The 17,388-nt window shown below is 49.3% G+C and overlaps 1 protein-coding gene across 2 annotated transcripts; it reads left to right on the forward strand.

The window, feature by feature from the left end:
* Positions 1–942: 942 nt before the first annotated feature.
* Positions 943–16,592, forward strand: CARD19 (caspase recruitment domain family member 19). 2 transcript variants are annotated; one of them, XM_033123587.1, is made up of 6 exons: positions 945–1,101; positions 11,944–12,086; positions 14,122–14,275; positions 15,389–15,448; positions 15,690–15,761; positions 16,310–16,592. In XM_033123587.1, the coding sequence occupies exons 1-6, from the start codon at positions 1,095–1,097 to the stop codon at positions 16,423–16,425; spliced, it is 552 nt and encodes a 183-aa protein (XP_032979478.1). In that variant the 5' UTR covers positions 945–1,094; the 3' UTR covers positions 16,426–16,592. The 2 variants fall into 2 exon arrangements, with proteins under 2 accessions (XP_032979479.1, XP_032979478.1); XM_033123588.1 differs by lacking the exon at positions 15,389–15,448 and having other exon boundaries at positions 943–1,101.
* Positions 16,593–17,388: the final 796 nt, after the last annotated feature.

Raw genomic sequence — 17,388 nt, forward strand, 5'->3', positions numbered from 1 at the left:
AAGGCCCTGCTTTCCCTTCCCAACACAGCACTCCACTGTGCGGAGGGAGCCTTGCGCATTCACATAGGCACTCGCATATCTAAGGGCTGGGGGCTTCCTGGGTGGGTGCATTATAGAAAGGCCAGGCCTGTAGCAGAAGGGGGAGTGGGCTCCCGGAAAAAAGAGATTTGCCCAAGGTCAGCCATTTTACAGACTAGAAAACTGAGACTCAGGCAAGCTAAACGACCTCCTAGTCAGGGGCACACTAACAGGCTGATGTGCCCTTTTGCAAACGGAGGCCAGAGAGGGGAGTGCCCTACCCAAGTCACACCGTTGAGTCCGACTTCTCCCCTGGATTGGGGAGGGTCACTGTGCAGGTACTGCCCTCTTTAGCTGATCCTTCTACGGTAACTGGAGCCCACCGGCCTTTTGCTCCAGGCCTGGCCCTGTACCCCGCACGACCTGACCTTCTGCGTGACCTTGGGTAACTCTCTTTCTCTCTCAGCGCCTCAGTTTCCTCTTTCAGGGCGTGGGGCAGCGGACTGTGCGCAGTAGCGCAGGCGACCTGGACACCAGCCCTGCCTCAGGGCGGTGTGGGGCCGGGGGCGGGGCCCAAACGCCAGCGGAGCCCGGAAGAGGCGGGGCCATGGAGGCGCGTCGGAGGTAGGGGCGGGCCTCGAGTGAAGAGCGGCGCTAAGGGCTTCTGAGGACATTGTACCCTCTGCTGGCGGGAGCGAGGCTCTGGGGACCTGCAGGCCCCGTAGGAGGCGAGGGCGGGGCTCAGTGAAAGGCGCGGTACAGGCTTGTGGCAACTACGTAGCCCACGTCGGTGAGGGTGGCACTCAATGAGGGTGTGTTTCAGGGCTCGGGTAGTCACGTCGCCGACGCTGGGGGCGGGGGCGGGGCTCAGTGGGAAGGGCGGGGCCAGGGCTGGGCGGGGTTAGGGCTGTGACAGCGACGTTGCCAACGCTGGGGCGGGGCCTTCCGGGAAGGGGCAGACCAAGCCGGACGGGTGGGCTGCGGTCACCCCTCGTCCGCTGGAGGCGGCCGACTGACGGGTGGACGGCGGTAGGGGGATAGGCCGGTGCCGGCCGGGTGCATGCCGTGCCGCCGCCATGACAGGTGAGCGCGGGCCTGGCCCGGGTCGTGCCTCTGCCCCCTGGACGGGTACGCGATCCGGGTGGTCCGCAGGGCCCTGCCCCGATGTCGCCCGCGGGAGAAGCTCCTCACTGCGTTGTTTCAGTGATCTTGTTCGTGACAGCGTGCCCGTGACAACCTCCGCAGTCGGCGGGACTATAGTGGACCGGGGGCGTGGTCACCCCCTGCAGGGTTCTGGTGTGTGTGGGGGGCATGGTCAGGCCCTGGAAGGTTCTTGGGGGCGTACCCAGATCAAGCCCTGGAAAGTTTTGGGGAACGGGACCATGGTCAGGCCCTGTAGGATTCTGGGGGGCAGTGGCCATGGTCAGACCCTGGAAAGTTCTAAGGGACAAAGGCCAATGTGCATCTGTGGGTAGGGAGGTGCTGGGGTGAGGGAGGACGCTGCCTGACAGAGTGGGAGGTGAAAGTGAAAACGGTGCTGGTAATGCTCTGTGGTCCTACTGGTAGGAGATACACTCCAAACTCAGAGCCACCTGACAGAGAGGCCCGACTGGCACTGCATTCTTGGGCAGTGTGTGGTACCCCGGGAACTCTCTGGTCCCTCCACGGCTGTATCTCTGTCAAGGACAGGCCTATGGGAATCGGGGACACAGACTGAGCCCCCCAAGACTTTGTGCTCCACGCTGTGTGGCCACAGCCCCTCCAACTTCTTTTTCCAGGATGGAATCTGCAGCCCAGCCACCCCCAAGGACCTCTCTGAACTGGGGCCCTCAGCTCTCTCCTGACCCCAGCCAAGTGGCATCACACTGCTCTGTGCACCTTCTTACCTTGTTGGCGAAGCCCTTAGGATGATAGGCCTGTTGTGGACCCATGGCAGAGTGGGCAGGGAATGTGGGGGCTCCCAGAGCCATACTTCATCCCTGTGGGGCCCATTCTTCTGCCTCATGGGGCAAAAGTCACCTAGGGTGGCCCAGGGGCCAGGGAGGCCCCAGAAATCCCTGTCCTTTCACCCCAGAACTCACTGGAGTTCCAGCCTGGATCCTGCACACATGGGCTGGAACCTGGTAACTTCTAGGACATGAGTGTCCCAGACTAGGACAGAAAAGACCCCAGCTGCTACCTGTCATCTCTGTGAACCCTTTTTTGTGTGTGGCTGCCATTCCTAAGCACCTAATGTGTACTTGGCCCTGCAGCGAGGACTTCCCACCCAGTAGTACCATATAGGGACATGTGGAATGTCATGTGTGGATGAGGAAACAAAGACTCAGGTGCCAAGCAGCAGGCCCCTCTGGTGGTCAGTGCCAGAGCCGGGACTAGACCTGTGTCCTTCCCAGGCCCCCTGACCCTCCCTGTCCCTGCCATCGCTGTGTGCTGGGCCTCTAGAGACCCAACCCCTCACCTCTCTTTTGGGGATGGGGAACTGAGCAGAGAGCGTAGGACAAGGAGCATCAAATGGGCAGCCCTGCAAGACTGCAGGCCTGCTGTCCATGGTTCACGCTCCCTGTGCATTGATGGGCCTGCCTCAGCCTGGTTCTGGGGCCTCTGACAGTGACAGGCTGTGGAGTAAGTGTCCAGGACCTACTGTGCCTACACAGGCCATGCACTGGCCAAATGTTATTGCAGCTGTTAACTCTTGCTGTAGAACCAGTCCCGGCCTTGTAGTGTGTTGGAGTGAGCAATCTCAGATCCTCCATGCCCAAAGCCAGGTTGGGCTCTGGGACAGGAGAAGATTCTGGGAGAATCAATTCAGGATGGAGCTTGAGGTCCAAGCATGTGGACTGCAGTGGGGTGGGGGCCAGGGCCTTGGGAGGTGGGGAGGACAGTGAGCTAAGCATCAGTTAGCCAGGTGGAAACCACAGGGATGCGTCTTCTTGACTTGGGGCGGGGGTCCTGGGCAGTATGGTGCAGTTGGTGGCTGCCATGTGGGAAGGCTCAGAGACACGGGGGGCTAGGTGAGAGTAGGTGGGGCCAGCTCCCACATGGCTCTGGTGCCAGCTAGGCAAAAAGGTGGAGGACGTGGGGCTTGGCAAAGGGAGCTGGCAAAGCCCTGGTGGGTGTTGTGCCAGAGTGTTCTTTCTTTATCTTTTGAAAACCCGGGACTGTTTATCAGGACCTGGGACCAAAGTGGTTTCCTTTCTGGTGCCTTTTCGTGCCTTGAGTAGCTGCCTGGGTGTGGTTTGCGTGCAGTTTACAGCGACCACAGGAAGCACAGAGTGAGGCAGAGCCTGGAGCCTCGGCCCCCGGCTGTGCCACTGTGCCAGATGACTCACACCTGGTGACCACAGGGCCCCACCTGCTTATGTGCCCACGGGGCTGCAGGAGCCGCTGCAGGGGCAGGGCTGGCCCCCATCCTCCAACAGCGCTCGTCTGTGGCTCTCAGACCTACATCCATTTATTCCAGAACTCCTAGTGAGCGCCTACTATGTGCTGGCTCTGCACAGCTGCACGCACTGGACAGGACAGCCTCGGGCCTGCCCTACTGGGCCCGGCTAGGAGCAGACGTGATGCAGCTAAGTGCACAGTTAAAGGAGTTCTGCAATGAATGGATGTAGGTCTGAGACCCACAGGGGAGCATTGTAGGGGGGCGGAAAGTCTGGGTTTCAGGAAGTGGCCCCGACACTGTGCCTAGGTCCTCACCTTGTCCCATCACTCCCTGGCTGGCTAAGGCCTTGGTTGGGCAGGTACCTTATCTACTTGCTGTGCCGCAGTTTCCCCATCTGAAAATGGGGGTGGTGGTTGTGCTCATACTAATCTAAGGATGAAGATTGTCTGTATGCACAGAGCCCACAGAATGCCTGGCCATGGGGCACACTCTGAACTCTGGCTGGAATTCTTAACTCTTTAATCAGAATGTCCTGAAGCCGGGTGGCCACGAGGGTCCCACCGACGGGGCTGTGGCCGGTCTCTCGCTGTCCCTGTGTTCTGCTTTATCACCGTGATGAGGCTGCTGACGAGTTTGTCTTCCAGGTAGATTTCCAGAGGCTGGGAGAATTTAGAAGTTAGAAATTTGTAATCGGGCAAAAAGACCAGCCAGGAGGAGTGGACAATAGGAGAGAGAGGAGGGAGACAAATGGTCTATTGAGTTGCTCCACATAGAAAATCGGGGAGGAGACCCATTTTTCCAACGTGATGACCCCATGTTTAAATATTCAACTTCACTGAGACATAATTACAAACAAAGGCACTCATTTTTAGTGAATAATTTGATAAGTTTGGACAAGTGTATACGTCCGTGGAACTAGCAACCCAGGCCCGATCAAGTCAGAACATCTCCATCACTCCAGAGAGTTTCTTTGTGCTCCTTCCCAGGTAACCCCATCCGATCAAGCGATTCGGCTGCTTTCTGTGACGCCCATTGTTTCTTTCAGGTTCAACACTGGAATTTCTAAATAGAATTTTTTTTTAATAATAGATTTTATTTTAGGGCAATTTTACGTTATGGAAAGTTGAGCAGACAGTACAGAATGTCCTTCAGCCTGACCCCCACCTCTGTTTCCCCCATTGACGTCTTGTGTCGCGTGGTACATCTGTTACACTCGATAAACCAATATCAACACATTAGCACTAACTGCAGTTCACATCAAGGTTCACTCCTTGTGTTGTTCATTCTGAGTTTTGAAAAAATGCATAATGTCCTGTGTTTACTATCGCACTGTCATATAGTTTCACGGCCCTAAAAATCGTTTGCCCCACCTACTCAGCCCTCCCTTTTCCCTGATCTAAGCACCCTCTGATCTTTTTAGTTTGGCTCCATAGTTTGGCTTTTCTGTTGGAATCATACAGTATGTAACCTTTTCAGATTAGCTTCTTTTACTTTTAGCAGTATGCATTTACGTTTCTTCTATGTCTTTTTATGACTTCATAGGTCTTTTTATCACTTATATTTCATTGTATAGATAAACCAATTATCCATTCACCTTTTTGTTTGTGTGTCACTGTTTTAGCTATTTCAGTGGCGTTAAATACATTCACAATTCTGTGAAACCATCACTACCCTCCATTTCCAGAACTTTTTTTTATCATCCCAAACAGAAACTCTATATCCCCATTAAACACTAACTCCCCTTTATTCCATGACCCCAGCCCCTGGCAACCACCATTCTGCTTTCCATTCTCTAGAATTGCCCGTGCTAGATATGTCATTTAAGTGGAATCACAGTATTTGTCCGTTTGTGTCTGACTTTTTTAAACTCGCATAATGTTTTCAATGTGTCAGAATTTCAATGTGTCAGAATTTCCTTCCTTTCAAAGGCTGAATAATACTCCGTGGTATGCATATGCCATATTTTGTTTATTCAGTCATGCATCAGTTGCTTCCACCTTTTGGCTCTTGTGAATAGTGCTACTCTGAACACTGGTGTGCAAGTATCTGTTTGAGTCCCTGCTTTCAATTCTTTTTGGTGTATGCCTAGAAGTGGAATTGCTCATTCGTGTGACAATTTATGTTTAGCTTTTTGAGGAACTGCCAAACTGTTTTTCCATGATGGCTGCACCATTTTACATGCCCACCAGCAATGCAGGAGAGTTCCAATTTCTTCACATCCTCATTTTACATATATATATATATAGTCACCCTAATGAGTATGAAGTGATATGTCATGGTTTGGTTTACATTTCCCTGATGACTAATGATATTGAGCTTCTTTTTGTGTGCTTAGTAGCCATTTGTATATCTTCTTTGGAGAAATGCCTATTCAAGTTCTTTGCCCATTTTTTAATTGGGCTGTTTATGGATTTTTTGTTGTTGAGTTGTAGGAGTTCTTTATATATTCTGGGTATTAATCCCTTATCAGATATATGCTTTGCAGATATTCTCTCCTATTCTGTGGGTTGTCTTTTCACTCTCTTTTTTTTTCCTATTCAAAATGCTGTTTATTTCTGGACTCTTTATTCCAGTCCGTTGGTCTATATATCTGACCTTATACCACTACCACACTGTTTTGATTCCTGTAGATTTGTATTAAGTTTTGAAATCAAGAAGTATGAGTCCTCCAACTTGGTTTTTTTTCAGGATTATTTTCGCTATGAAGGTTCTTTGATAAATGAATTTTAGAATGGCTTTTTCTGTTTCTGCAAAGTCATCATTGGGGTTTTGAGAGGGATTGTATTGAATTTGCAGATCACTTTGGGTAGTATTATCTCACAATATTAAGCCTTTCAATCCATAAACATGGGATATCTTTCCATTTATTTGTGTCTTCTTTCATTTCTTTCAGCAATTTGTTGTATAGTTTTCAGTGTACAGGTCTTTCATTTCATTACTTAATTTTATTCCTAAGTATTTTTTCTTTTTGATGCTTCTATAAATGGAATTCTGTTCTTATATTTTTTGGATTGTTCATTGTTAGTGTATAGAAATGGAACTGATTTTTGGTGTTGATTTTGTGTCTCACAACTTTGCTGAATATGTTAGTTCTAACAGTTTTGGGTTTTTTTAAACTTTGGGGTTTTCATAAGATCATATCATCTGCAAACAGAAATAATTTTACTTCTTCCTTTCTAATTGGATGCCTTCTATTTCCTTTTCTTGCGTACTTGCTCTGAATAGGACATCTAGTACTACTGTGTTAACCCCAAAAATAAGACCTAACCAGAAAATAAGCCCTAGCATGATACAACATACCCTGAAAATAAGCCCTAATGCATCTTTTAGATCAAACCTTAATAAAAGACCCAGTCTTATTTTTGGGGAAACACGGTATATTGAAAAGAAGTGGTGAGAGTGAGTATCCTTATTCCTGATCTTAGGGGAGAAGCTTCCATTTTTCACCATTGAGTATGGTGTTTGTTGTAGACTTTTCATATATGATCATATAACTTTTATCATGTTGAGGAAGTTTGCTTCTATTTCTAATTTATTGATTTTAAATCAAAAAAGAGTATTAAATTTTGTCAAATGCTTTTTCTGCATCACTTGAGATGATCATATTTTTTTCTTTCATGTTATTAATGTGATCTATTATATTGATAGATTTTCATATGTTGAACCATCCATGCATTCTGGGAATAAATCCTTTTAATGTGCTGCTGAAGTTTACTAGTATTTTATTGAGGGTTTTTGCATCAGTATTTATAAGCAATATTGGTCTGTAGTTTTCTTGTAGTTTCTTTGACTGGTTTTGGTATCAAGTTAATGATGGCTTCAGAGAGAGTTATAAAGTATTCCTTCCTGTCCAGTTTTTTGGAAGAGTTTTACAAGGATTGGTGTTAGTTCTTTAAATGTTGGTAGAATTCACCAGTGAAACCATCTGGTCCTGAGCTTTTATTTGCTGGGACAATTTTGATTACTGACTTCATCTCATTACTAGTTATACATCTATTCAGATTTTCTATTTCTTCATGATTCAGCATTGGTAAATTGTGTGTTTTTAGGAATTTGTACATTTCATCTAGGATGTCCAGTTTGTTGGCATACAAATGTTCATAGTACTGTCTTATAATTTTTATTTCTATAAAATTGGTAGTAATATCCCCACTGTAATTTCTGAGTCTTTTTTTCTTTTTTTTCTTTGTCAGTCTAGATAAAGGTCTGTCAATTTTTTATCTTTTCAGAGAACCAACTTTTGGTTTTGTTGCTTTTTTCCTACTGTTTCTTCTCTTTTTCATTTACCTTCATTCTAATCTTTATTATGTCCTTCCTTCTGTTGCTTTGGGTTTAGTTTGCTCTTTTTCTAGTTCCTTGAGGTGTGACAGGAGATTATGGATTTAAGGACTTTCTTCTGTTTTATTGTATGCATTTAGAGCTATGAATTTCCTGCTAGGCACTGCTTTCACTGCACTCCTTAAATTGTGATATGCTGTATTTTTATTTTCATTTATCTCAAGGTATTTTCTAATTTCCTTTGTGATTTCTTTTTGACCCATTGGTTGTTTAATTTTAACATACTTATGAATTTTTAGTGTTCCTTCTATTACTGATTTCTAGTTTTATTCCATGTGATTAGGAAATATCCTTTGCATAATTTCAGTCTTTTATAATCTATTAAGACTTGTTTTGTGGCCAAATTTGTTTTGAGGTCTATCCTGGAGAATGTCCCATGTGCACTTGAGAAAAATGTACATTCTGCTATTGATGGGTGGAGTATTGTGTGTGTGTCTGTTAGGTATCATTTGTTTGTGGAGTTGTTCATATCCTCTGTTTCCTTATTGATCATGTGTCTGGTTGTTGTGTCTATTATTGAAAGTGGTGTATTACAGCCTCAAACTATTAGTATAAAGCTGTCTATTTCTCCCTTAAATTCTGCCAATCTTTGCTTCGTATATTTTGGGGCTTTGATATTTGGTGCATACAAGGTCTGACAGTTAAGTTCGCGAATTTGCCACCGGGCACTTGCATTGGCAGCACTGTACAAACATCTCGGTGAGGTTTCATAACCTTGGTATATCAGTGTTTCACAACTGCAACTGTATTCGTGTCCACATGTGGCGGTGTCTTGCTGAGTGGCATTCATTATTGTTGTTGCGTGTTTTCTTGTGCCATTGCTAGAATGTCTGAGCTTGAATTAAAGCAACGAACAAATATTAAATTTCTTGTTAAACTTGACAAGAGTGCAAGTGAAATCAGGGACATGTTAGTCCAAGTTTATGGGGATAATGTCATGAAGAAAACGCAGTGTAAAAATGGATTAAACATTTTTCTGAGGGGATAGAACGCGTCACTGATGAAGAGAGGTTAGGGCAGCCAGTAACAAGCAGAACTGATGAAAACATTGCAAAAATCCATCGAATTGTGTGTCAAAATCGTCAGCTGACTGTGAGAAGCATAGCAGACTAAGTAAACATCAATAGAGAAACAGGAAAATCTGAACTGAAAATCTTGGTATGACAAAGGTGTGTGCAAAAATGGTCCTGAAGGAGCTCACCAATGAATAAAAGCAAAGGAGAGTTGAGGTTTGCCAAGACCTTTTGGAGAGGCAAGACGATGTTTTGGGCTGTGTTATCACTGGTGATGAAACATGGGTGTACCAATACAACCCTGAAACAAAGCCTCAAAGTGCACAACAGAAATCAGCCAATTTTCCATGACCAAAAAAGGTCCGTCCAAATCAAGAGTCAAAACGATGTTGCTAACCTTTTTTGATATCAGAGGGACTATTCATTATGAATTTGTGCCAACTAGACAAACAGTTAATCAAGTTTACTATTCAGAAGTGCTGAAAAGGCTGCATGAAAAAGTTAGATGAACACGACCTGATCTTTTCGCCAACAGTTCATGGCTCTTGCATCACGACAATGCACCAGCTCACACAGCACTCTCTGTGAGGGAGTTTTTAGCCAGTAAACAAATAACTGTATTGGAACACCCTCCCTACTCACCTGATCTGGCCTCCAATGACTTCTTTCTTTACCTGAAGATAAAGGAAATATTGAAAGGGAGACATTTTGATGACATTCAGGACATCAAGGGTAACACGGCAACAGCTCAGATGGCCATTCCAGAAACAGTTCCAAAATTGCTTTGAAGGGTGGACTAGGCACTGGCGTCAGTGCATAGCTTCCCAAGGGGAGTACTTCGAAGGCGACCATAGTGATATTCAGCAATGAGGTATATAGCACTTTTTCTAGGATTAGTTTGCCAACTTAATTGTCAGACTGCATATATATTTGTTATGTCTTCTTGGTGAATATCCCTTTTCTTAATATATAATATACTTCTTTGTCTCATGTAACAATTGTGACTTAAAGTCTTTTTTTTCTCATATTAGTATAGCCACCTAAGCTCTCTTGGTTACTCTTTGCATGGAATATCTTTTTCCATCATTTCATTTTCACCCTATTCGTGTCTTTAGATCTAAAGTGAGAGTCTTTTGAAGATAGCATATAATTGAATTATATATATATATATATATATATATATATATATAATCCTGGGAAAAAAGCACAGTTTCTCCTCTACTACACAAAGCCTCAACTTCTCAACACTTCTGATACCTCTGCTCACCGAATGTGTTTGTTTGCCCCCAAGCACTTATCCAGTTCTCTGGTGGATACTAACTGGGTGTCCTACAGTTTAACTCAGTTCTCACACCATCTGGCTGGAGAGAGCGTCAGATCCCACAGGTTAAGGCCTCGGTCCCACAAGACTACTCCTACGTCAGATGCCAATCACAAATCCAGGGTGTCACCTGGGCTTATGACCAACTGGCTATAAATCAGATTTCCCATCACCCCCTCCTTGAGTTCAGTTATTTGGTAGAGTGGCTCACAGAACTCAGGAAAACACTTTACTTATTCCTGCCAATTTATTACAAAGGATATTTCAAAGTATACAAATGAACAGCCAGATGGAAGAGACGAATAGGGCAAGGCTTGTGGGAAGGAGTGCAGAGCTTCCATGCCCCTGGCAGGTGGGCCACCCTGCCAGCTTCTCAGAAGCTCTCCAAGCCCGTCCTTTGGGCTTCTCACGGAGGCTTTGTTACGCAGGCATGAGATTAAATCAGTGGCCACTGGCGATTGATCCAGTCTCTAGCCCCTCTCCCCTCCCCTGAGGGTGGTGCTGAAAGTTCCCGCCCTCTACTCACTTGGTTCTCCGGGCAGCCAGCTCCCACCCTGTGGTTATTCCGGGCCTTTCCAAAAGTCAAGTCATTAACACAAACTCGGGTGGGGTTGAAAGGGGCTTGTTATGAGTAACAAAAGACTCCCACTTTCATGGCTCATCGATTAAGAAATTTCAGGGTTTTAGGAGCTGTGTGCCAGGAAGCATGATGAAGACCAAATATACGTTTCTTATAAATCACAACATCACAGATCCATTCTGCCAATTTCTGCCTTTTGAATGGAGAGTTTAATTCATTTACATTAAAAGTAATTACTGATAGGAATAACTTGTTCTTGTCTTTTGCTATTGCTTTTCTGTATGTCTTATAGCGGTTTTGTCTTTCATCCATTACTGCCTTCTTTTGTGTTTAGTTGATTTTTTTGTAGTAATACTTTTGATTTCATTTTGTGTGTATTGTGTGGAGATATATATATATATATATATGTATATATATATGTATTTTTTTTGTGGTTACCATGAGGATTACACATAACCTCCTAAGGTTATAACAATTTAATTTGAATTGATACCAACTTAACTCCAGTCACTTTCAGAAACTCTCCTCGTATACAGCTCTGCCCGTCCCCTAGCCCGTGTCCTCCAGCAAATGGGACAAACTGCTACAGGTAGGTAGGTAAGGTGGTACACCTGTTCAGGTAGCCAGTGTCACAGGGACTCAGGACCCTCCCTCAAAGACCCTGTGTACCCCACTTGCCAACCTCTATCCCATCACTCATTGTTAAAGGCTTGTCATTCTAAGGAATATTCTTAATGGGAAGGAAGGTGCAACAATGATGCTTTAGCGATGATTCTGAAAGGAAAGACAAGAGAAAAATCCTTCCTCCGCCCCCTGGGCAGGCACACTGGTCTGCTGTTGGCAGCTTTTCCAGGCCTTGCAGACAGGCTGGATGGTGATCCTGTCCACCTTCTACTCACGGACCTGTTGCCGTGCCAGCACGGGCCACCCTGAGCCCTGTGCTTTTGTCCTATGACAGTGGTGGCTGTGGGCGCCCTTGGGCAGCAGATCCCTCGGCCCTCAGTGCATTTTCATAGAAGAGAAGGGGCAGCTCTGTTCTGCTTTTGAGCATTCTGGACTGTTCTCGCCATACCTGCCCACCCCATCTTCTGGCCAGGGGGTTGACAAAACATGGGGGGCTCTGGGCTATGCGTGAGGCCCACACGGGCTGGGATGTCAGCATGTGTCCAGGTGCTCACAGCCTGCATGCCTCCTGTGGCAATGGGGGCCCTGCTGCGCCGTGGTGGGCGGCCTGCCACCCCCTCCTCGGGCCGTGCCACCTCATGCCCTCCGTGCTCTCCCTGTGTTTCAGAGCAGACCTACTGTGACCGCCTGGTCCAGGACACGCCTTTCCTGATGGGCCCCGGGCGCCTGAGCGAGCAGCAGGTGGACAGGATCATCCTCCAGCTGAACCGCTACTACCCCCAGATCCTCAGCAACAAGGACGCCGAGAAGGTGCTGAGGGGCGCGCCTGCCGGACGCACCTGTCCTATTCCTTCCTCTTTGGGCTGGGAGAGTGGGAGGCTGGAGAGCTCAGAGATGAAAACTGCCTCTTTGGGGTATCCTTGGGCCCAGAACATTAACTCTTTCAGTCCCAGTGTCTTCATGTGTCACTATTCCTGTTGACCCCTTCTATGCTGGAAGTGTCACAGGAGACATGTGACAACATGCAGCAAACCTGGGAGGGGGCAGAGGAGGGAGCAAAGGCTCTAGACAGGCCCACCCATGTGCCACCTGGCTCATCTTCTGCCTCTTCCAAAAGTTCAAAATGAGCAAGCATTTTGGGTGTAACACGGCCCATCCTGTTCATGGGCACAGCCTGAGACTGGGTGACCTTGCCTGTTATACCCACTTCTCTGACTCCCCCGTGGGCCTGAAGGTGGGTGCCAGAGACCAGCCAGGGCTTTGGGGTGGAGACCCCCCTCCCAGCTGGGTGACTGAGTGAGCCCTTCTGGAGCTGCAGCTTCCTGCTTTGGTGCAGATTAATGGTGCCACCTGGGGCAGACCAGAGGGTTGGGCCTCTCCTGGAGACAGGTGGGGTTGATCCCTGACAGAACTGGAATACACATGGACCCACTACTGGCTCAGATACCGTATTTTGCCATGTATAATGCATACTTTTTTGCCCAAATTTGTGAGGGAAAAATAATGATGCGCATTATACAAGGGTAGTACTAATTCCATATCTATATATGGAATTAGTAATTTTAAGTCTTTTATTTATGCTTATGAGTTAAAAGTGTAACTCTAGAAATCCATAATGATATCCTTATGCAGAATAATACCTTGGAATACTATAATCGGTTTTGTTGAACTTATGACGAACTTGAAACAACAAAGAGTTCCTGGCCTTCTCTTTTTTTATGATGCGTAAATATCATAAATTTATTACCGGTACATAAAATTTCTTGTACCTCATATCTGTTCTTGTGTTTTGTAATTTGTTACATAAAATTTCTTGTACCATAATATGTTAAAAAATAAATGGTAAAATTCCTTTATAATAAAAAAAACAAGTAGCTAAATGTAAACAAATAAAAATGTGAATTAGAAAATTAAAATGAAAGATTTTTTCCCCCTGAAAGTTTGGGCCAAAAACATGGGTGTGCATTGTACGTGGCAAAATATGGTACTTCTTAAGTTATGAAAGTAATACAAAAAACTAACAAGTAGGAGTTCAAATTTATGTCTTACTATTGTAGTTAGAAGTTTAATACATGTTCATTTTTAAACATTTCAAAAGCTTGTATGAGAAAAAGGAAACGCCTCCACACATGGACACCTGTGGCTCCAGCTGCTCTTGTCTGCAGCTTCTGCACATATGTGGTTCTGTTCTGCTTCCATGTAGAATAGTATGCTGCCACCAGGGGGTAGCACCAGGCCACAGCCACCAGGTCCTGGCTGTCAGTGCCAAGTGCCCTGTCCACTGACCTTCAGAGCCTCACATTTCTCCATCAGACACATCAAGAGAGCCAATTCTTTCCTCCTCAACCCTCGATTTATTTTTTAAATACTTGAGTCACATTCCTGTAGACTGTAAACTATTAGAAGTGATTACGTCATCACCTCATTGATTCCCTGTAATAACCCTACAGTGCGGGTTTATTTTTCCCTTTTTACAAATGAGCAAAGGGAGTCTTAGGGGGTCAAGCGATTACTGAAGTCACACAGCAGCCACTAAGTTCCCACGCTTGGGATAAAGTCGCCCCTGCCTTTCTTGGTGGCCTCTCTGCGCCCTCACAGAGAACGTGAGAATTAGCAGCCGTGCTGTGACCTTGGCACAGTCTCAGGCCAAGCGGCCGTGCTTCACAGTCACTCCCTCCGCGGGGTGTTTGGAGCACCCAGGCAGAGTCACCCCGCCACAAGGAAGCTGGGGGTGGAGGCGGCTGGGGGCCGACCCTGGAGCCCCGCTGCCCCCATCCGACAGCACAGCTCCCTTTGGCCCAGCCTCTTCCAGCCTCAGGTTCCTTTGTGCTCCTTCTGCCCCCAGTTCCGGAACCCCAAGGCATCCTTGCGCGTGAGGCTCTGTGACCTACTGGGCCACCTGCAGCGGAGCACCGAGCGGGATTGCCAGGAATTCTACCGCGCCCTGTACATCCACGCTCAGCCCCTGCATAGCCGCTTGCCCAGCCGGCACACCCTGCGTAAGTGTCTCACTCCCCAGGCTCCAGCGGCTCCTTGCTCAGCCCCTCGCTAGGGACACCTGTGGCTGTGTCTAGTCTCCTCTGGCCCCAGGGAGTAGAGAGAGTGTTTTCCGCAGCACACGTATCTTTGTCTCCCAGTCTCTCTGTGTCTCTCTCTGTCTACGTGTTTCTCTCTGTCTCTGTCTCTTGTGTCCGTCTTGACACAAAAGGTAGCATCTGCCCCTTCCCTCCATGACCTAGTGCACTGTGGGAATCCTGTCCCTTCTGATCCTAAGGCCTCACAGCTCTGGCCTGTACCAGCCTGAAGTGAGCGGGCCCCCATGGTGGGTACTGAGGCCGCGTCCACCCTTTGCCCAAGTGGGTCCCAGTGTGGGGTTTTCTGCAGAACAGTCTCAAGCCTGATAGCCAGTCCATGCACATGTGTTTTGGTTTCGGGGTCCCACCTGTGGGCCTGGGGGGCATGTGAGAGTCGCTCAGCTGCTGGGACCAGGATGCAGAGGGTGTAGGTGGGGATGGCAGCTCAGTCCTGAGGCCTCTGTGACCCGGTCCCCAGGAGTGGCTGCTGTTCCTCGATTCTTAGGACAGAGGCCAGAGGCTCCCAGAGATGAGGTGGCTCACGCAGGCCAACTGGGGCTGGTGTCTGACCCCAAGGACAGGCTGGCAGGACTGGCTCTGAGCTCCAGCATTGGACAGTCCTGTCACGCCAGCCCTGCTGGCAGTCAAACACCTTCCTGGCTCTGGCTCCCGGCTGCCCTCAGGGCCATCTGGCAGGTGGCTGGTTGGGAGTCCTGGGGAGAGAGCACCCTGCTGACATGGACACCTTCAGGCAGGGTTTGTGCTACATCTGGTGCCTCGTGGCTACCAGGGAACAACGGGCCCCCACCCTATGGCCCTTGAGGTCCTAGAAAGTGGACAGAAGACCCCAAACCGTGCAAGGTTCCCTCCCGGGCACTGGCCCCCTCAAGCACAACACGGTCCAGCACAGCTTGGCCCAGGGCTGGGTGGTCCTGGGGCCGAGGGACCTCGACAGCCCCCTTGGTTTCCTGAGGGCGGGTGAGCACTTTCTTCTCTGGCCCACCCACGACTAACTGCGCCCTGTGATTTTGTTTCCAGAGAACTCAGATTGCACAGAGCTAGACTCAGGCACCGCGAGCCGAGGGCTCAGTGACAGGGGTAACCGTCTCCTGCTTCCCCTCTGCCCCGCCACCCAGGGCTCTATCTCTACCTGGGGGCTTCTCCACTCCAAGTTGGGCTCTGTTCCTGGCTTCCTGTGGACATACCCCCCCACAGTGCTCACTGGGGGTATCCCTGCCCGCTAACCCCAGCCTGGGCCACAAGCCTGTCCCTCTGGGTCTCTGGACCCCTCCCCACCCTCTGAGGTGTGGGCATCCCCTGACGCACATTTCTCCCCCAGGACCCGTGGCCTTCCTGGCCTGTCTTGGCCTGGCTGCGGGGCTGGCCCTCCTCATCTATTGCTGCCCTCCAGGTGGGTGCTGCCTGGCCAGGCCTCCGCCCAGCCCCCACGAGGGCCCAGGACGGGGCTCCCATACTGCCCACTCAGCTCTGAGGAGGGCACCCGCCCCAGCCTCTTGGAAACTCGCTGTCCTCACCTGCAGTGGGACAGTGGCCGGGCTCAGAAGAAACAGGGATTGGGGGGCCCAGTGGTGGGTTCTGATCCCCACGCCCAGCACTCGGTGGCCTACCACCCCCCGGGTCAGAGAGTGATGGCCCCTTGTGGGAGAAGGGGCACAGCCGGGGCTCAGGAGTTACAGAAAGCCCTGTCCCAATTGGAGCCTGGAGCAAGGCACTCCCCACGTCCCGGGTCCCCTCCAGTGTCCCAGCTCTGGTGGATGGACGGGAGGCCCATGGCTGAGGCCCCCTCTCGGCACAGCATGGTGGCCCCACCACCCCTTTTTGGCTATGCTAAGATTTTGAGGTCATGTGGGGTTAGTGCCTGGCAGGCCCACTTGACGTCACTTGGGTGTGAAGCTTGCTGTGTCATAAGGTGGGTTCTGAGACACCCTTGTTTTCCAGACCCCAAGGTGCTGCCGGGGGCCCGGCGTGTCCTGGGCTTCTCCCCACTCATCATAGACAGGCACGTCAGCCGCTTCCTGCTGGCCTTTCTGACAGACGACCTGGGGGGCCTCTGACAGACCAGCCGCTGCCGCCCATCTTGCACCAAAGAGCCCCCGCCTGCCCACCCACCCGGGGCCTTCTTCTTTTCCAAATGCTTCTATTTCACTGTTTATAACGACTGTAAGAAGCACTTTACCTTCTTACAAAGGTGCTCAACCATATTAAATGTACCAGTCTCTTCCCTTCTCTCTGGAGTGTTTTTTAGATGATTCCCACTTGACACTTCACATACCTCTCGCAGGAGCTGACCCCGAGGGCTCTCGGGGAGTCCCTCGTCCAGCCTGGGGCCCAGGTCCTGCTCAGGTATGGTCCCATCACTGCAGGAATGGGCCTCGCCCCTCTACCTGGCTCCCTGCTCCAGCCCCGCTGCCACAGTCTTCCGAGTGTCCCCCCCGGAAATCCCCCACCCCACTGCCCCTGCCAGATGTCCCCCTGCTGCATGTCCTCTCCCCTCCATGGCCTCTTCCCACAGCTCTCCAGAGCTCCCACCTCCCCACACACATCCCTACCCATCACCTCTCCCTCCCCGGCCCCAGGCCCCAGATGGGTAGGAGGGCAGCCACCACCAGGCTGCTCTGTCACCCAAGCCCTGGGCCTTGGGGCCCATCAGCCAATGACCTGTGCTGCCCCAGTGCCTGCCCGTTAACTGGATTCCTCTTGGCCACCCCAGCAGGTGGGGGCTGCTGTTCCATTTTCTCGTTAGGAAACAGGCCAAGGGGGGAGGTCACTCAGCCAAGAAAGGGGGACTCTGCACTTGAGGTGTGAGCTCAGCCACATCTCGTTCCAGTCCTATGATGTGTCCTGGGGAGACGCCTCCTCCTCACCCCTCATCCCCTGCCTGGGCCCCTGCCTGGCCCCACAGACCACCCTTGACAGAGTCCCTGCTCCTCCCACCCACACAAAGGCTATGGCAGGTTCTTAGTAGTTCAGAGCCTAGAAATGAACACAAAATCTTGTCTGGGATTCCAGGAGATTCC

The sequence above is a fragment of the Rhinolophus ferrumequinum genome, chromosome 12, assembly GCF_004115265.2.
Source record: "Rhinolophus ferrumequinum isolate MPI-CBG mRhiFer1 chromosome 12, mRhiFer1_v1.p, whole genome shotgun sequence".
Classification (NCBI taxonomy): Eukaryota; Metazoa; Chordata; class Mammalia; order Chiroptera; family Rhinolophidae; genus Rhinolophus; species Rhinolophus ferrumequinum.